Source organism: Oncorhynchus keta, chromosome 34, assembly GCF_023373465.1.
Source record: "Oncorhynchus keta strain PuntledgeMale-10-30-2019 chromosome 34, Oket_V2, whole genome shotgun sequence".
NCBI classification, from domain to species: domain Eukaryota; kingdom Metazoa; phylum Chordata; class Actinopteri; order Salmoniformes; family Salmonidae; genus Oncorhynchus; species Oncorhynchus keta.
Genome location: NC_068454.1, coordinates 76,936,521 through 76,957,454, shown reverse-complemented (window position 1 = coordinate 76,957,454; position 20,934 = coordinate 76,936,521). Strand labels below are relative to the sequence as shown.

Sequence of the window (20,934 nt, the reverse complement as noted above, 5' to 3'; positions counted from 1 at the left end):
TCACAGTACTGTATAAATCCTTCTCTCTCTCCTCCCCATCTCTTTTATCACAGTACTGTATAAATCCTTCTCTCTCTCCTCCCATCTCTTTTATCACAGTACTGTATAAATCCTTCTCTCTCTCTCCTCCCATCTCTTTTATCACAGTACTGTATAAATCCTTCTCTCTCTCCTCCCATCTCTTATCTCACAGTACTGTATAAATCCTTCTCTCTCTCCTCCCATCTCTTTTATCACAGTACTGTATAAATCCTTCTCTCTCTCCTCCCATCTCTTTTATCACAGTACTGTATAAATCCTTCTCTCTCTCTCCTCCCATCTCTTTTATCACAGTACTGTATAAATCCTTCTCTCTCTCCTCCCATCTCTTATCTCACAGTACTGTATAAATCCTTCTCTCTCTCCCCCATCTCTTTTATCACAGTACTGTATAAATCCTTCTCTCTCTCCTCCCATCTCTTTTCTCACAGTACTGTATAAATCCTTCTCTCTTTCCTCCCATCTCTTTGCACACAGTACTGTATAAATCCTTCTCTCTCCTCCCATCTCTTTTCTCACAGTACTGTATAAATCCTTCTCTCTCTCTCCATCTCCTCCCATCTCTCCAGTACTGTATAAATCCTTCTCTCTTTCCTCCCATCTCTTTTCTCACAGTACTGTATAAATCCTTCTCTCTCACCTCCCATCTCTTTTCTCACAGTACTGTATAAATCCTTCTCTCTCTCTCCTCCCATCTCTTTTCTCACAGTACTGTATAAATCCTTCTCTCTCTCCTCCCATCTCTTTTCTCACAGTACTGTATAAATCATTCTCTCTCCACCTCCCATCTCTTTTCTCACAGTACTGTATAAATCATTCTCTCTCTCCTCCCATCTCTTTTCTCACAGTACTGTATAAATCCTTCTCTCTCTCTCCTCCCATCTCTTTTCTCACAGTACTGTATGAATCCTTCTCTCTCACCTCCCATCTCTTTTCTCACAGTACTGTATAAATCCTTCTCTCTCTCTCCTCCCATCTCTTTTCTCACAGTACTGTATAAATCCTTCTCTCTCTCCTCCCATCTCTTTTCTCACAGTACTGTATAAATCCTTCTCTCTCTCTCCTCCCATCTCTTTTCTCACAGTACTGTATAAATCCTTCTCTCTTTCCTCCCATCTCTTTGCACACAGTACTGTATAAATCCTTCTCTCTCCTCCCATCTCTTTTCTCACAGTACTGTATAAATCCTTCTCTCTCTCTCCTCCCATCTCTATTCTCACAGTACTGTATAAATCCTTCTCTCTCTCCTCCCATCTCTTTTCTCACAGTACTGTATAAATCCTTCTCTCTCTCCTCCCATCTCTTTTCTCACAGTACTGTATAAATCCTTCTCTCTCTCCTCCCATCTCTTTTATCACAGTACTGTATAAATCCTTCTCTCTCTCCTCCCATCTCTTTTATCACAGTACTGTATAAATCCTTCTCTCTCTCTCCCATCTCTTTTATCACAGTACTGTATAAATCCTTCTCTCTCTCCTCCCATCTCTTTTATCACAGTACTGTATAAATCCTTCTCTCTCTCCTCCCATCTCTTTTATCACAGTACTGTATAAATCCTTCTCTCTCTCCTCCCATCTCTTATCTCACAGTACTGTATAAATCCTTCTCTCTCTCCTCCCATCTCTTTTATCACAGTACTGTATAAATCCTTCTCTCTCTCCTCCCATCTCTTTTATCACAGTACTGTATAAATCCTTCTCTCTCTCTCTCCCCCATCTCTTTTATCACAGTACTGTATAAATCCTTCTCTCTCTCCTCCCATCTCTTATCTCACAGTACTGTATAAATCCTTCTCTCTCTCCTCCCATCTCTTTTATCACAGTACTGTATAAATCCTTCTCTCTCTCCTCCCATCTCTTTTCTCACAGTACTGTATAAATCCTTCTCTCTTTCCTCCCATCTCTTTGCACACAGTACTGTATAAATCCTTCTCTCTCCTCCCATCTCTTTTCTCACAGTACTGTATAAATCCTTCTCTCTCTCTCCTCCCATCTCTATTCTCACAGTACTGTATAAATCCTTCTCTCTTTCCTCCCATCTCTTTTCTCACAGTACTGTATAAATCCTTCTCTCTCTCCTCCCATCTCTTTTCTCACAGTACTGTATAAATCCTTCTCTCTCTCCCCTCCCATCTCTATTCTCACAGTACTGTATAAATCCTTCTCTCTCTCCTCCCATCTCTTTTCTCACAGTACTGTATAAATCCTTCTCTCTCTCCTCCCATCTCTTTTCTCACAGTACTGTATAAATCCTTCTCTCTCTCTCCTCCCATCTCTTTTCTCACAGTACTGTATAAATCCTTCTCTCTCTCCTCCCATCTCTTTTCTCACAGTACTGTATAAATCCTTCTCTGTCTCCTCCCATCTATTATCTCACAGTACTGTATAAATCCTTCTCTCTCTCCTCCCATCTCTTTTCTCACAGTACTGTATAAATCCTTCTCTCTCTCCTCCCATCTCTTTTCTCACAGTACTGTATAAATCCTTCTCTCTCTCTCCTCAGATCTCTTTTCTCACAGTACTGTATAAATCCTTCTCTCTCACCTCCCATCTCTTCTCTCACAGTATTGTATAAATCCTTCTCTCTCTCCTCCCATCTCTTTTCTCACAGTACTGTATAAATCCTTCTCTCTCTCTCCTCCCATCTCTTTTCTCACAGTACTGTATAAATCCTTCTCTCTCTCCTCCCATCTCTTTTATCACAGTACTGTATAAATCCTTCTCTCTCTCCTCCCATCTCTTTTATCACAGTACTGTATAAATCCTTCTCTCTCTCTCCTCCCATCTCTTTTATCACAGTACTGTATAAATCCTTCTCTCTCTCCTCCCATCTCTTTTCTCACAGTACTGTATAAATCCTTCTCTCTCTCCTCCCATCTCTTTTATCACAGTACTGTATAAATCCTTCTCTCTCTCCTCCCATCTCTTTTATCACAGTACTGTATAAATCCTTCTCTCTCTCCTCCCATCTCTTTTCTCACAGTACTGTATAAATCCTTCTCTCTCTCCTCCCATCTCTTTTATCACAGTACTGTATAAATCCTTCTCTCTCTCCTCCCATCTCTTTTATCACAGTACTGTATAAGTCCTTCTCTCTCACCTCCCATCTCTTTTCTCACAGTACTGTATAAATCCTTCTCTCTCCACCTTCCATCCCCTCTGTCTTTCACTCTCTTTACTTTTCACTTTCTTTAGCACTTTCTCCCTTTCTCTCTCCTCCCTCTCTCTCGTTCTAACTTCCGTTCTCTCTCAACTCTTGCCTTTCTCTTTCTCTACTCCCTCCCCCTGTTCTATTAACTCTTTAACTCCCCCGCTCTCTCTACAGGAAGTTGGATGCCTTTATCTACGATGCAGCTGTGTTGAACTACATGGCCAGGAAAGACGAGGGTTGTAAGGTGATGACCAGACAAGTTTGACTTGATGTATTCAATTTATTTACTCCTTTATTGTGTTTTATTGTCAGCTAGATAGCTGGTTGCTGTCACTTTGTGAAAATTGCATTTGTGAAAATAGCAATACAAAATGTGATGTATTGCTTGGTTGATTGGTTGGGTGAGTGAGGGAGTGAGTGAGTAGTTGCTTGATTGATTGATTGATGTTTGCTTGTCAAAGGTGATGACCATAGGCTCTGGGAAGGTATTTGCCACCACAGGCTACGGTATCGCCCTGCACAAGAACTCCCGCTGGAAACGCCCCCTCGACCTGGCCCTGCTGCAGCTGGTGGGAGACGGTGAGGACAGGGGAGGAGGGGAGGAGGAAGGAGGGAGGGAGATGGTGAGGACAAGGGAGGGAGGGAGGGAGGAGGAAGGAGGGAAACGGCGAGGACAAGGAAGGACGAGAGGAGGAAGGAGGGAGGGAGACGGTGAGGACAGTGAAGGAGGGGAGGAGGAAGGAGGGCGTGAGATGGGGAGGATAAGGGAGGACGGGAGGAGGAAGAGAGATGGTGAGAACAGGGGTGGAGGGGAGGAGGAAGGAGGGCGTGAGATGGGGAGGATAAGATAGGACGGGAGGAGGAAGAGAGACGGTGAGGACAGGGGAGGAGGGGAGGAGGAAGGAGGGCGTGAGATGGGGAGGATAAGGGAGGACGGGAGGAGGAAGAGAGACGGTGAGGACAGGGGAGGAGGGGAGGAGGAAGGAGGGCGTGAGATGGGGAGGATAAGGGAGGACGGGAGGAGGAAGAGAGACAGTGAGGACAGGGGAGGAGGGGAGGAGGAAGGAGGGCGTGAGATGGGGAGGATAAGGGAGGACGGGAGGAGGAAGAGAGACAGTGAGGACAGGGGAGGAGGGGAGGAGGAAGGAGGGCGTGAGATGGGGAGGATAAGGGAGGACGGGAGGAGGAAGAGAGACGGTGAGGACAGGGGAGGAGGGGGGGAGGAAGGAGGGCGTGAGATGGGGAGGATAAGGGAGGACGGGAGGAGGAAGAGAGACGGTGAGGACAGGGGAGGAGGGGAGGAGGAAGGAGGGCGAGATGGGGAGGATAAGGGAGGACGGGAGGAGGAAGGGAGACGGTGAGGACAGGGGAGGAGGAAGGGGAAGGATATAGAGAGTGAGGGGAGACTTGGGGAAGGTCTAAGGTGTGGTGGGGGTAAAAAGGAGAGGGGAGGAGAAAGGGGAAGATGGAGGTCAAAGGGCAAAGGGTAAGGCAAGACACTCCCTACACCTACCCCTTGGTCCTAACCATTTGATGTTTGCAGATCTGTAAGGTCAGCAGTTCTGTGTTAGAGCTTCCACCATATTGCTTCCACCTTACAGATCTGCAAATACTGGAGGGTTAGGGCCAAGGGGAAGGGGGAGGGAATGAATTGGGACTGGCTGAGGGAATATGGTGGGGTACTGAGATGGTGATGATTTGTTGGGTCATGATGGTAACGGGGGCAAATGCTATGCTGAGATGAACTGGGGATGAGGCCTGAGGAGTGAGGGACCCTGAACAGGGGATGAGGCCTGAGGAATGAGGAATGAGGGATCTTGAACAGGGAATGAGGCCTGAGGAATGAGGAATGAGGGATCTTGAACAGGGATTGAGGCCTGAGGAATGAGGGATCTTGAACAGGGAATGGGGCTTGAGGAATGAGGAATGAGGGATCTTGAACAGGGAATGAGGCCTGAGGAATGAAGGATCTTGAACAGGGAATGAGGCTTGAGGAATGAGGAATGAGGGATCTTGAACAGGGAATGAGGCCTGAGGAATGAGGGATCTTGAACAGAGGATGAGGCTTGAGGAACGAAGAATGAGGGATCTTGAATGGGGAATGAGGCCTGAGGAATGAGGAATGAGGGATCTTGAACAGGGAATGAGGCCTGAGGAATGAGGGATCTTGAACAGAGGATGAGGCCTGAGGAATGAGGGATGTTGAACAGGGGATGAGGCCAGAGGAATGAGGGATGTTGAACAGGGGATGAGGCCAGAGGAATGAGGGATGTTGAACAGGGGATAAGGCCAGAGGAATGAGGGATGTTGAACAGGGGATGAGGCCAGAGGAATGAGGGATGTTGAACAGGGGATGAGGCCTGAGGAATGAGGGATGTTGAACAGGGGATGAGGCCTGAGGAATGAGGGATGTTGAACAGGGGATGAGGCCTGTTCAGGCATTAGTAGCAGCACTTTACTATTCTTGAGAATCTCTTTTTATATACCTTCCTCTCATCCTCCTCTCTCCTTTTTCTCTCTGTCTTCCATCTGATGAAAGGAAATATTTAGTTTGTGTGTGTCAGTGTTGTTTGGAGGGATCATCACAACTTGTGACAGTTTTATAGTCATTACAGATAAGCTGAGGACCAGAGAGAGAGACAGAGAGGCACAAAGAGACAGAGGGAGAGAATGACAGAAATGGACTGCAAGAAATAATGGATGAAACAGACAGACTGACTAAACCTCAAGGAATAGTAGAGACACATATAGACATTTCAGTAGAAATAGAGATGACAGTGAGCCAGATAATTCAATAATTGAATTCTGATAGGGTGTTATTATAGCACTATGTTTGTCCATTGTCCATTTCCAAGTCGGGGATTAGAGAGAAAGAGATTTAGCCTGTAATAGTGAGAAAGGCTGTTTTTAGAAGAGGCTGTCAAAACACTAATGCTTAATTGTCATTTTTACAGTCTACACACACACACACACACACACACACACACACACACACACACACACACACACACACACACACACACACACACACACACACACACACACACACACACACACACACACACACACACACACACACACTTTGTTGTCTCAATAGGATGCTCCTTGTTTGGCTTGACTCGTTGTTTAATCGTCTTTGCTCGTGGCGTTGGCGGACAAAGCCCTTTAGCTGCCGACACACTGATAATGCCAAGTCTATGAAACAAGATCCTGGGTAAGAGTTAAACATCCAGACCACGTGGGAAACTCTCTATGCATGGGAAACGGAGCGTTCAGATGTGCACTCACAGGCTGTATTTGTTGTTGCTTTTATTCATGTTATTTGTGGCGTTTAGCATGCCCTTGCTCTTACGTCTGTGTACCTCAGGCTAAACAATGGTGCAGTATGGTGGAGGGCTCTAGTAACAGGAGCCGTTAAGTGAGGATGGATCTGGTAATAGGAAGGTATTATACTGTGTGTGGGGATTACTAAAGAAGAGGATTCATTCCTAGAGGATAGGAGATGTTTCTCACATTCAGGCTTCCTTAAGGGCCGCTTCTCAACATCCATTCTGACATCCTCTTCTATTCCATTATTCCGTTATTCCTCTTATGTCAGTTTATATTATGTCATGTTGTTATGTCTTGTCTTAACTGCATTCAGGAGGAGAGATACTGACCGATGATTTGGTGATTTGAACTGTAATAGTTGTGTCGTTACACACTGCCTCATGTGAGATCTATAGCATCTATCACCATTTTCTCTGGATAATGGTTGCACAATGTGTAACTCTGAGATCTTATGGATCTCTCCACAACCAGCACCTCTGCAGTGCACAAAGGTTTCCTTTCTCCTTTTGAGATCTAAAGTAGTTTGCATAGGGTTTGATACAAGCAGTAGTTTGTATATGATTTGAGAAGCAGTTGGTTGTTTTGTCTAGGGCTTGATAGAAATGGGATTATATATACTTTGCCGCCCAGGCAGCTACCATGTACCCACACGTCTGTGGACATGTCTGGCAGGATGTCATTGGTGGCGATTTGACAGAATTGCCCCTACCCCCTACTGCCCATGTTTTCCCTAAAACCACCTTGCTGGAACATGCCAGCTGTGTGGTGGCAGCGCCAGCTATACCTGACCTCACCTGCCAAGTAGGTCAGAGGTGTTGTGTGGATTTGACACACCTGCCAGATTTGGCAGGCTGGTGGTGCGAAGAGAAAAGGCTGCCATCAAAAGAAACAGTCTACAGCTAGAGGGAGAGGGAGAGGGAGAGAGAGAGAGAGAGAGAGAGAGAGAGAGAGAGAGAGAGAGAGAGAGAGAGAGAGGGAGAGGGAGAGGGAGAGGGAGAGGGAGAGGGAGAGGGAGAGGGAGGGAGGAGAGGGAGAGGGAGAGGGAGGGAGGGAGAGGGAGAGGGAGAGAGGGAGAGAGAGGGAGAGGAGAGAGGAGAGGGAGAGGGAGAGGGAGAGGGAGAGGGAGAGAGAGGGAGAGGATTGAGGGAGGGGAGAGGATTGAGGGAGAGGGAGAGAGAGAGAGAGAGAGAAAGCACAGTCAAGTGGAGAGAAAGCCCCAGGGATGAGACAGAGCTCTTGTGAGTGTATGTGTGTATGTTTTTCCTATTCTGTGTCATTGTGTTTCAATATGGCAGTTATCCATATCAATGTGTCATTGGTGAAGGTCAAGACTGAAGAGACACTCAAAGTCAAGTGGTGATTTTTCTAAAGATTCTCGTCTTCTCTTTGAAAAGGCAGCTTTATACAGGTACCTCAGTCTGTTGTTGCGTTCCAATATGCCCTGGTCCATCTGTTGCTGTAGCTGTGGAGTCTGGCTAAACGGCTAATGATGTTCAACAGAAGTCCCATTAGTCAAATCACACGGCTGACTGAGCCGGCATGATTTAAGCAACGACAGCATAGGAGGTAGTAGAGAGGTCAGTAGAATATCAGGGTTTGGGTCATTGCCATTTCAATTTAGTCAGACAATAAATACTATGAGGACTTTTCAAACCCAAGGCTTGAATTTCAATTCATATCCTGAAGTGATGCAATTAAAATCAACTTGGCACTATAAACCCTGGACAGTAGTAGTTGTAGTATTAGCAGTGTTATATCCCGAAGTGATGCAATTAAAATCAACTTGGCACTATAACCCTGGACAGTAGTAGTTGTAGTATTAGTAGTGTTATAGTGTTGACACTATATAAATAATTACATTGAATATTGTTCATGGTTATTATTGGCATTGGCCTTGACTGTGACTGTTCCCCTCTGATGATCACCCAGAGTTGTACCTGTCCAATGTGACTCTACCACAGGTTGAGTGGGCTGTATCACTTTTCTGTATTTGTACTGTTTGTACATGGTTATACACCTTTTATTTCTTAGGTTGAAAGTAAAGGAAAGTAATATTGAATTGCTTGTGGGCATTCCTTGTTAAGTTACCACATATTTTTGGCAACAAGAATAAAAGTTGATTAGCATGTACAGGACCATGTGCTAGCTAGCTAAGAAACAGCGGAGGTAGTTAGCTCGCTTAATGTGCGACGGAGAGCAGCCTCTGCTGGAGAGCAACGTCAATGGTGACAATCAGCAGGAAATGGAAATCGCTAACGAGGATCAAGAACAAGTTGCCATTATAATGGCAATTTTTGGGACTATCACTGAGTTTGTGGAAGAGAACGAGGACAGAATACGTGGAAAGGTTGGGACACTTTTTCTAGGGAAATTACAGATGAGGCTAAACAGGGCTCTATTCTCTTGAGTGTGTGTGGGGCTAAAACCTACAAGCTAATGAGGAATGGCTCCACCACGGAGACCAAGAGAAATTCCTTTTGTGGATCTAGTTGCTCTCATTCAGACTCACCACAATCCAAAGCCTTCGGTGATTTTTCCGATGTTCAAATTTAACTGCCATGTTTGGGAAAACAGGTCAGTCTGTTGCTAACTTTGTTGCTGAATTACATGTGCTCTCTGAACATTGTGAGTTTGGGGCTAAGGGGAAGGGGAAAAGCAGTGGAATGTTTCAGATTTGGGGGAACACATTATGCAAACAATTGTAAGTTCAAGGATACTGTCTGTCACAGTTCCAACAAAAAGGGACATTTAGTTAAAATTGCAGGGGTCCTAGGTGAGGGTGGGCAGACTGGGCAGGGCAAGTTCACAGCAAGGAAGCTGCAGTCAGCAGCACATCACCTAGATAGCATAGAGGAGGAGCATTGTTCCTACAACATGTATACTGTGAGTGAGCCACACCCAGAGCCTATCTATTCTACTGTGGAGGTAGATGGAAAGCAAATGAGGGTTGAGGTTGACACGGGGCCTCTGCCTCTGTTATTAGTGAGGAGAACTACAAACAAATGTGGGGCTCAAAACAGGCTTCTACCCTCACACCAGCTTCAGCCCTCACACTGGCTTCAGCCCTCACACCGGCTTCAGCCCTCACACCGGCTTCAGCCCTCACACCGGATTCAGCCCTCACACCGTCTTCAGTCCTCACACCGGCTTCAGTCATCACGCCGGCTTCAGCCCTCACACCGTCTTCAGCCCTCACACCGTCTTCAGCCCTCACACCGTCTTCAGCCCTCACACCGTCTTCAGCCCTCACACCGTCTTCAGCCCTCACACCGTCTTCAGTCCTCACACCGTCTTCAGCCCTCACACCGTCTTCAGCCCTCACACCGTCTTCAGCCCTCACACCGTCTTCAGCCCTCACACCGTCTTCAGCCCTCACACCGTCTTCAGCCCTCACACCGTCTTCAGTCCTCACACCGTCTTCAGCCCTCACACCGTCTTCAGCCCTCACACCGTCTTCAGCCCTCACACCGTCTTCAGTCCTCACACCGTCTTCAGTCCTCACACCGTCTTCAGCCCTCACACCGTCTTCAGTCCTCACACCGGCTTCAGCCCTCACAACGTCTTCAATCCTCACACTGGCTTCAGCCCTCACACCGTCTTCAGTGACTGAGGATGTCATTCAAAAGTACCCTGAGATTTTCAAAGAGGGCACTGCAGTTAAGATGTTCTTGGATCCTCAGGCCGAGGCTCGCTTTTTCAAATCCAGGAAAGTGTCTTACGCCATGAAATAGAGAGTTGAGGATGAGTTGGAGCGGCTGCAGGAAACATAACATCATTACTCCCATTCAGAACAGGGCTCCGGGCAGCCGAGCGGAAATGGAGGAAAACTCGCCTCCCTGCAGACCTGGCATCCTTTCACTCCCTCCTCTCTACATTTTCCTCCTCTGTCTCTGCTGCTAAAGCCACTTTCTACCACTCTAAATTCCAAGCATCTGCCTCTAACCCTAGGAAGCTCTTTGCCACCTTCTCCTCCCTCCTGAATCCTCCTCCCCCTCCTCCCTCTCTGCAGATGACTTCGTCAACCATTTTGAAAAGAAGGTCGACGACATCCGATCCTCGTTTGCTAAGTCAAACGACACCGCTGGTTCTGCTCACACTGCCCTACCCTGTGCTCTGACCTCTTTCTCCCCTCTCTCTCCAGATGAAATCTTGCGTCTTGTGATGGCCGGCCGCCCAACAACCTGCCCGCTTGACCCTATCCCCTCCTCTCTTCTCCAGACCATTTCCGGAGACCTTCTCCCTTACCTCACCTCGCTCATCAACTCATCCCTGACCGCTGGCTACGTCCCTTCCGTCTTCAAGAGAGCGAGAGTTGCACCCCTTCTGAAAAAACCTACACTTGATCCCTCCGATGTCAACAACTACAGACCAGTATCCCTTCTTTCTTTTCTCTCCAAAACTCTTGAACGTGCCGTCCTTGGCCAGCTCTCCCGCTATCTCTCTCAGAATGACCTTCTCGATCCAAATCAGTCAGGTTTCAAGACTAGTCATTCAACTGAGACTGCTCTTCTCTGTATCACGGAGGCGCTCCGCACTGCTAAAGCTAACTCTCTCTCCTCTGCTCTCATCCTTCTAGACCTATCGGCTGCCTTCGATACTGTGAACCATCAGATCCTCCTCTCCACCCTCTCCGAGTTGGGCATCTCCGGCGCGGCCCACGCTTGGATTGCGTCCTACCTGACAGGTCGCTCCTACCAGGTGGCGTGGCGAGAATCTGTCTCCTCACCACGCGCTCTCACCACTGGTGTCCCCCAGGGCTCTGTTCTAGGCCCTCTCCTATTCTCGCTATACACCAAGTCACTTGGCTCTGTCATAACCTCACATGGTCTCTCCTATCATTGCTATGCAGACGACACACAATTAATCTTCTCCTTTCCCCCTTCTGATGACCAGGTGGCGAATCGCATCTCTGCATGTCTGGCAGACATATCAGTGTGGATGACGGATCACCACCTCAAGCTGAACCTCGGCAAGACGGAGCTGCTCTTCCTCCCGGGGAAGGACTGCCCGTTCCATGATCTCGCCATCACGGTTGACAACTCCATTGTGTCCTCCTCCCAGAGCGCTAAGAACCTTGGCGTGATCCTGGACAACACCCTGTCGTTCTCAACTAACATCAAGGCGGTGGCCCGTTCCTGTAGGTTCATGCTCTACAACATCCGCAGAGTACGACCCTGCCTCACACAGGAAGCGGCGCAGGTCCTAATCCAGGCACTTGTCATCTCCCGTCTGGATTACTGCAACTCGCTGTTGGCTGGACTCCCTGCCTGTGCCATTAAACCCCTACAACTCATCCAGAACGCCGCAGCCCGTCTGGTGTTCAACCTTCCCAAGTTCTCTCACGTCACCCCGCTCCTCCGCTCTCTCCACTGGCTTCCAGTTGAAGCTTGCATCCGCTACAAGACCATGGTGCTTGCCTACGGAGCTGTGAGGGGAACGGCACCTCAGTACCTCCAGGCTCTGATCAGGCCCTACACCCAAACAAGGGCACTGCGTTCATCCACCTCTGGCCTGCTCGCCTCCCTACCACTGAGGAAGTACAGTTCCCGCTCAGCCCAGTCAAAACTGTTCGCTGCTCTGGCCCCCAATGGTGGAACAAACTCCCTCACGACGCCAGGACAGCGGAGTCAATCACCACCTTCCGGAGACACCTGAAACCCCACCTCTTTAAGGAATACCTAGGATAGGATAAAGTAATCCTTCTCACCCCCCCCCCCCTTAAAAGATTTAGATGCACTATTGTAAAGTGGCTGTTCCACTGGATGTCATAAGGTGAATGCACCAATTTGTAAGTCGCTCTGGATAAGAGCGTCTGCTAAATGACTTAAATGTAAATGTAAATGTAATTCAGTTCTCCCGCTGGGCAGCTCCAATCATTCCCTTTCTGAGGGTGTTGGCACGGTGCGTATATGTGGAGACTCCAAACTCACCATCAACAGGGCCTCTAAGCTGGATGCTTAGGACCTGTTCGCGACACTTGCTGGAGGCAAAATGTTCTCAAAGCTTGACATGAGTCACGCCTACCAACAGCTCCTCCTCGACGAGGACGCAAAAGAGTATGTCAAAGTCAACATGTTCAGGTACAACTGCTTGGTTTTCGAGTGGCGTCCAGTCCAGCCATTTTCCAGAGGACAATGAGGGGATCATGAGGGGATCCCTCATGTAGCAGTGTACCTGGACGACATCCTTGTTACAGGGGTTACATCACAGCATCCTGGTTGCAGCACCTCAACCATCTGGATCAGGTGTTGGAGAGATTCTCTGAGGCAACTAAGCTCTCTCGGTTCTTGTTCCAGTACCGCATCACTCCACAAACAACAACAGGACAGGCTGCAGCTTAGATGTTGATGGGCAGAAAGCCAAAAGCTCACCTGGGTCTACTGCGTCCGGACATCACGAGTGGAACGGAAGCAGGATTAACAAAAAGAGAGACATGACCACCACCTGAGGGAGAGACAGTTAAAACCCAGTGACACTGTCTACATCCACAACATTAGCAACTTCACAAGCAGCGAACATTGGTTGCCAGGTATCATTCTGAGTCAGAGTGGCCCAGTCTCCTTTGTTGTCAAACTGACTGATGGGAGAATCATGCGCAGACTCCAGGACCACATCCGCCTGTACTATGACCAAAGAAAGGACCATGGACCAAGTAGAATTAGCAGTATAAGTAGTAGCAGTAGTGGTAATAGTAACTGCTGTAGCAGAACTGGTGGATGTTATAATAGTAGAGCAATGGTGGTGGTGGTTAAGACAGTAGAGCAGTAGTAGTAGTGGTTGTTATGATAGTAGAGAAGTAGTAGTAGTGGTTGTTATGATAGTAGAGACGTAGTAGTAGTGGTTGTTATGATAATAGAGCAGTAGTAGTAGTGGTTGTTATGATAATAGAGCAGTAGTAGTAGTGGTTGTTATGGTAGTAGTGGTTGTTATGATAGTAAAGAAGTAGTAGTAGTGGTTGTTATGATAGTAGAGCAGTAGTAGTGGTGGTTGTTATGATAATAGAGCAATAGTAGTAGTGGTTGTTATGATAGTAGAGAAGTAGTAGTAGTGGTTGTTATGATAGTAGAGACGTAGTAGTAGTGGTTGTTATGATAATAGAGCAGTAGTAGTAGTGGTTGTTATGATAATAGAGCAGTAGTAGTAGTGGTTGTTATGGTAGTAGTGGTTGTTATGATAGTAAAGAAGTAGTAGTAGTGGTTGTTATGATAGTAGAGCAGTAGTAGTGGTGGTTGTTATGATAATAGAGCAATAGTAGTAGTGGTTGTTATGATAGTAGAGAAGTAGTAGTAGTGGTTGTTATGATAGTAGAGAAGTAGTAGTAGGGTTGTTATGATAGTAGAGCAGTAGTAGTAGTGGTTGTTATGATAACACAAACGCTGAAATAAAATATAAAACATGCATTACCTTTGACAAGCTTCTTTGTTGGCACTCCAATATGTCCCATAAACATCAAAATTGGTCCTTTTTTTCAATTAATTCCGACCATGTATACCCAAAATGTCCATTTATAAAGCAGGTTTGATCCGGAAAAAGCAGCTATTCCAAAACACAACGTCACTACAAAACATTTCAAAAGATGCCTATAAACTTTCATAAAATATTTCAAACTACTTTTGTAATACAACTTTAGGTATTTTTAAACGTGAATAATCAATCAAATTGTAGACGGGGGAAATCTGTATTCGATAGAGCAAGTAAACAAAACATGCCCCTTTTTCCCTCTTGCGTAACTCTCAACAGTGTAACATTTACATTTACATTTACATTTAAGTCATTTAGCAGACGCTCTTATCCAGAGCGACTTACAAATTGGTGCATTCACCTTATGACATCCAGTGGAACAGCCACTTTACAATAGTGCATCTAAATCTTTTAAGGGGGGTGGGGGTGAGAAGGATTACTTTATCCTATCCTAGGTATTCCTTAAAGAGGTGGGGTTTCAGGTGTCTCCGGAAGGTGGTGATTGACTCCGCTGTCCTGGCGTCGTGAGGGAGTTTGTTCCACCATTGGGGGGCCAGAGCAGCGAACAGTTTTGACTGGGCTGAGCGGGAACTGTACTTCCTCAGTGGTAGGGAGGCGAGCAGGCCAGAGGTGGATGAACGCAGTGCCCTTGTTTGGGTGTAGGGCCTGATCAGAGCCTGGAGGTACTGAGGTGCCGTTCCCCTCACAGCTCCGTAGGCAAGCACCATGGTCTTGTAGCGGATGCACCATGGTCTTGTAGCGGTAACGTTGTTCCAGGATGTGCCTCTGCTTCGTTTCACCAATGATTAACTTCAACCCAATTCCAAAGACTGGTGACATCCTGTGGAAGTCGTAGGAACTGTAAAATGGGCGCTATCACATTTCCCTTGGCAAAGACAACTGAGGGAACGGTCAGAGGAAAAATAAATAAATAATTCTGAATAGTTTTTCCTCTGGGTTTTGCCTGCTACATAAGTTCTGTTATAGTCACAGACATGATTGAACCAGTTTTAGAAACTTCAGAGTGTTTTCTATCCACAATTACTAATCATATGCATATAATATTTTCCTGGCATGAGTAGCAGGAAGTTGAAATTGTGCACGCTATTTATCCAAAAGTCGAAATGCTGCCCCCTATACCTTAAGAAATGTTAATCTCTTACTCAATTGCTATCTTCCTTTACTATTGTGTATTCTCTTAACCTATGTGTGTTTTCCTGTCTTGAAACTTTATCTATAGAGGTGTCTTTCGATCGGACATTAGGTCTCACCTGTATACAACCTATAAGCTATTTTCCAGGGGTCGTAAATCCCGAGTCAGCAGCCAATTTTTCTGTTGTTCCTTGTTATTTTGACGTTAACATCAGTGGACACTACAGAGGTAGTGTCCACTGATTGTCTTGGTGGTAGCAACTGATACCTCATCTCATTACGTGTCATTTCGGATCGAGTTTACGTTGGTACGTGTCATTTTGTATCTTGTTTACATTGGTACGTGTCATTTCGGATCTAGTTTACATTGGCACTGCAGATACCTCGTGTCATTTCAGATCTAGTTTACGTTGGTATCGTGTCATTTTGGACCTTCTGTTGCCTAGGTGGCTCTAGACCCAATTCCTATGTTCCAATTGCCTAGAATACTACCTATATCAGGGTTCTCTACACAAAATTCTAAAATATAGGTCACCAGGTATGAATGCCCTATGGGAATTTTTAAAACCAACACCTAAACTACACAAAAACAATCAAATATATTTCTGAATGTAGCCCGAGCGTCAATTCCCCATAATTCATAAATAAAGATTTACTGATCTTGTCTCATAAACTGGGAAAAGCAATGTAGGTTAGATCTCATCACCACCTCTGTCGTGTACCAGTTCACCACTGGCCTGAAATAAACCCTCAATTCAGAGGTCAGGTCTTTGTCTTACAGATCCTGGATCCGCCCATGCACGGTTTTCAGCAGTTCCTTGGGACGACAGAGGCAGGTATTGAGATCCGGCTCGAAGGACCAAATTGTCACGAGAATTGTGTTCTCCATGTTCATAACCCAATTCAATTATACTATTCAGTCTGCAACCCAGAATTTGTAAGATACTGGTTGAAATGAAACAGACGGAGGCCCAGCTACGATAGTCAGAAAGTTTATTTTCGAGAGCGCTGGTTAGTTGTACAAAACCATTCATTTTATACTGACTACTTACGCACATACTTTCACACACAAACAGACTCCTTACGCACATACTTACACACACAAACATTAGGTATCCTATGCACACGCTGTCCTACTACCCATCTGACAAAGATTAGGGGAGGCCATGAGAGTCACTCCCCGTCCTCCGTCAAGATAGGGAGAACATGGGAAGTACTTCCCGTCCTTTCCCCAATCTTTCAGTGGCCCTAGCCAGGTCGGCACCAAATTCTGCTAAGACAATCTGTGTTTAAAATACCATAGAGACATAATGTACAGTTATATTTTTTTACCCTAATTCTGACTAAAACTACACACATCATGACTAAAACTACACACATAATTTATTATTATTTTACTGACTAACAATGCACACATCATTAATTATGATTAATTAATGATAATTCTGATCTATTTCATTGTGGTTTCAGGGTGGAAAATTATAATAATTAATTTAAACATATAAATTCCATCAACAGTTGATCTGTTGGTAGAGCAGTAGTAGTAGTGGTTGTTGTGATTGTAGAGCAGAAGTTGAAGATGTTGTTATGATAGTAGAGCAGTAGTAATGGAGGTTGTTGTGATTGCAGAGCAGTAGTCGTAGGGGTGGTTATGATAGTATAGCAGTAGTAGTAGTGGCTGTTATAAATAGTGGGGCAGTTGTAGTGGATGTTATGAAAGTAGAGCAATAGTAGTATTGGTTGTTGTGATAGTAGAGAAGTAGTAGTACTGGTGGTTATGAAAATTGATCAATAGTAGTCATGGCTATTATGATAGTAGAGCAGTAGCAGTTGTTGTTATAATAGTATGAGCAGTAGTAGCAGTGGTTGTTATGATACTAGAGCATTAGTTGTAGTGGTTGTTATGATAGTAGAGCAGTAGTAGTGCTGGTAATGAAAATACAGCACTATTAGTAGTTGTTATAATGGTAGAGTAGTAGTAGTGGGTATTATGAACTTAGAGCGGTAGTAGTGGTGGTTGTTATGATAGTAGAGCAGTATTAGTGGTTATTGTGGTAGTAGAGCAGTAGTAGTGGTTGTTATGATGTTAGAGCAGTAGTAGTGCTGGTTCTTATGATAGGAGAGCAGTAGTAGTGGTGGTTGTTATAATAGTAGAGCAGTAGTATTAGTGGTTGTTATGATAGTAGAGCAGTGGTAGTAGTGGTTGTTATGATAGTAGAGAAGTAGTAGTAGTGGTTGTTATGAGAGTAGAGCAGCAGTAGTAGTGGTTGTTATGATAGTAGAGCAGTAGAAGTAGTTGTAGTCATGATGGTAGAACAGTAGTAGTAGTGGTTGTTACGATAGCAGAGTGGTAGTAGTAGCGGTTGTTATAATAGTAGAGCAGTGGTATTAGTGGTTGTTATGATAGTAGAGCAGTGGTAGTAGTGGTTGTTATGATAGTAGAGAAGTAGTAGTAGTGGTTGTTATGAGAGTAGAGCAGCAGTAGTAGTAGTTGTTATGATAGTAGAGCAGTAGAAGTAGTTGTAGTCATGATAGTAGAGCAGTAGTAGTAGTGGTTGTTATGATAGTAGAGTGGTAGTATTAGTGGTTGTTGTGATAGTAGAGCAGTAGTTGTAGTGGTTGTTATGATAGTAGAGTGGTAGTAGTGTTTTTATGATAGTAGAGCAGTAGTAGTAGTGGTTGTTATGATAGTAGAGTGGTAGTAGTAGTGGTTGTTGTGATAGTAGAGTGGTAGTAGTAGTGGTTGTTGTGATAGTAGAGTAGTAGTTGTGGTTGTTATGATAGTAGAACAGTAGTTGTAGTGGTTGTTATGATAGTAGAGAGGTAGTAGTAGTGGTTGTTGTGATAGTAGAGCAGTAGTTGTTGTGGTTGTTATTATAGTAAAGCAGTAATAGTGGTTGTTATGATAGTAGAGTGGTAGTAGTAGTTGTTATGATAGTAGAGTGGTAGTAGTAGTGGTTGTTATGATAGTATAGCAGTAGTAGTAGTGGTTGTTATGATAGTAGAGCAGTAGTTGTAGTGGTTGTTATGATAGTAGAGTGGTAGTACTAGTGGTTGTTATGATAGTAAAGCAGTATTAGTGGTTGTTATGATAGTAAAGCAGTAGTAGTAGTGGTTGTTATGATAGTATAGCAGTAGTAGTTGTGGTTGTTATGATAGTAGAGTGGTGGTAGTAGTGGTTGTTATGATAGTAGAGTGGTAGTAGTAGTGGTTGTTATGATAGTATAGCAGTAGTAGTAGTGGTTGTTATGATAGTAGAGCAGTAGTTGTAGTGGTTGTTATGATAGTAGGGCAGTAATAGTGGTTGTTATGATAGTAGAGTAGTAGTGGTTGTTATGATAGTAGAGCAGTAATAGTGGTTGTTATGATAGTAGAGCAGTAGTAGTAGTGGTTGTTATGATAGTAGAGCAGTGGATAAGAGCGTCTGCTAAATGACTTAAATGTAATGTTGTTATGATAGTAGAGCAGTAGTAGTAGTGGTTGTTATGATAGTAGAGCAGTAGTAGTAGTGGTTGTTATGATAGTAGAGCAGTATTAGTAGTGGTTGTTATGGTAGTAGAGCAGTAATAGTGGTTGTTATGATAGTAGAGCAGTAGTAGTAGTGGTTGTTATGATAGTAGAGCAGTAGTTGTAGTGGTTGTTATGATAGTAGAGCAGTAATAGTGGTTGTTATGATAGTAGAGTAGAGCAGTAGTAGTGGTTGTTATGATAGTAAAGCAGTAATAGTAGTGGTTGTTATGATAGTAGAGTGGTAGTAGTAGTGCTTGTTATGATAGTAAAGCAGTAATAGTGGTTGTTATGATAGTAGAGCCGTAGTTGTAGCGGTTGTTATGATAGTAGAGCAGTAGTAGTAGTGGGTGTTATGATTGTAGAGTGGTAGTAGTAGTGGTTGTTATGATAGTAGAGTGGTAGTAGTAGTGGTTGTTATGATATTATAGCAGTAGTAGTAGTGGGTGTTATGATAGTAGAGAAGTAGTAGTAGTGGTTGTTATGAGAGTAGAGCAGCAGTAGTAGTAGTTGTTATGATAGTAGAGCAGTAGAAGTAGTTGTAGTCATGATAGTAGAGCAGTAGTAGTAGTGGTTGTTATGATAGTAGAGTGGTAGTATTAGTGGTTGTTGTGATAGTAGAGCAGTAGTTGTAGTGGTTGTTATGATAGTATAGTGGTAGTAGTGTTTTTATGATAGTAGAGCAGTAGTTGTAGTGGTTGTTATGATAGTAGAGTGGTAGTAGTAGTGGTTGTTATGATAGTAGAGTGGTAGTAGTAGTGGTTGTTATGATAGTAGAGTGGTAGTAGTTGTGGTTGTTATGATAGTAGAACAGTAGTTGTATTTGTTGTTATCATAGTAGAGAGGTAGTTGTTGTGGTTGTTATTATAGTAAAGCAGTAATAGTGGTTGTTATGATAGTAGAGTGGTAGTAGTAGTTGTTATGATAGTAGAGTGGTAGTAGTAGTGGTTGTTATGATAGTATAGCAGTAGTAGTAGTGGTTGTTATGATAGTAGAGTGGTAGTAGTGGTTGTTATGATAGTAGAGTGGTAGTAGTAATGGTTGTTATGATAGTATAGCAGTAGTAGTAGTGGGTGTTATGATTGTAGAGTGGTAGTAGTAGTGGTTGTTATGATAGTAGAGAGGTAGTAGTAGTGGTTGTTATGATAGTATAGCAGTAGTAGTCGTGGGTGTTATGATTGTAGAGTGGTAGTAGTAGTGGTTGTTATGATAGTATAGCAGCAGTAATAGTGGTTGTTATGATAGTAGAGTGGTAGTAGTAGTGGTTGTTATGATAGTAAAGCAGTAATAGTGGTTGTTATGATAGTAGAGCAGTAGTTGTAGTGGTTGTTATGATAGTAGAGAAGTAGTAGTAGTGGTTTTTATGATTGTAGAGCAGTAGTTGTAGTGGTTGTTATGATAGTAGAGCAGTAGTAGTAGTGGTTGTTATGATTGTAGAGCAGTATTCGTAGTGGTTGTTATGATAGTAGAGTAGTAGATGTAGTGGTTGTTATGCTTGTAGAGCAGTAGTAGTGGTTGTTATGATAGTAGAGAAGTAGTAGTAGTGGTTGTTATGATTGTAGAGCAGTAGTTGTAGTGGTTGTTATGATAGTAGAGAAGTAGTAGTAGTGGTTGTTATGCTTGTAGAGCAGTAGTAGTGGTTGTTATGATAGTAGAGAAGTAGTAGTAGTGGTTGTTATGATTGTAGAGCAGTAGTTGTAGTGGTTGTTATGATAGTAGAGCAGTAGTAGCGGTTGTTATGATAGTAGAGAAGTAGTAGTAGTGGTTGTTATGATTGTAGAGCAGTAGTTGTAGTGGTTGTTATGATAGTAGAGCAGTAGTAGTGGTTGTTATGATTGTAGAGCAGTAGTTGTAGTGGTTGTTATGATAGTAGAGAAGTAGTAGTAGTGGTTGTTATGATAGTATAGCAGTAGTAGTAGTGGTTGTTATGATAGTAGAGCAGTAGTTGTAGTGGTTGTTATGATAGTAGGGCAGTAATAGTGGTTGTTATGATAGTAGAGTAGTAGTGGTTGTTATGATAGTAGAGCAGTAATAGTGGTTGTTATGATAGTAGAGCAGTAGTAGTAGTGGTTGTTATGATAGTAGAGCAGTGGATAAGAGCGTCTGCTAAATGACTTAAATGTAATGTTGTTATGGTAGTAGAGCAGTAATAGTGGTTGTTATGATAGTAGAGCAGTAGTAGTAGTGGTTGTTATGATAGTAGAGCAGTAGTTGTAGTGGTTGTTATGATAGTAGAGCAGTAATAGTGGTTGTTATGATAGTAGAGTAGAGCAGTAGTAGTGGTTGTTATGATAG

General features: G+C 44.1%; 1 protein-coding gene across 1 annotated transcript in view; it reads left to right on the top strand.

Annotated features, from left to right (window-relative positions):
• The window catches only part of LOC118378969 (glutamate receptor ionotropic, NMDA 2D-like), a 237,505-nt gene that overhangs the window by 207,516 nt on the left and 9,055 nt on the right, over window positions 1-20,934 (top strand). Inside the window, exons 13-14 of the mRNA XM_052492672.1 lie at window positions 3,364-3,433; window positions 3,651-3,768. Of these exons, the coding sequence (XP_052348632.1) occupies window positions 3,364-3,433; window positions 3,651-3,768 (188 nt within the window). The remainder of the gene's footprint in view (window positions 1-3,363; window positions 3,434-3,650; window positions 3,769-20,934) is intronic.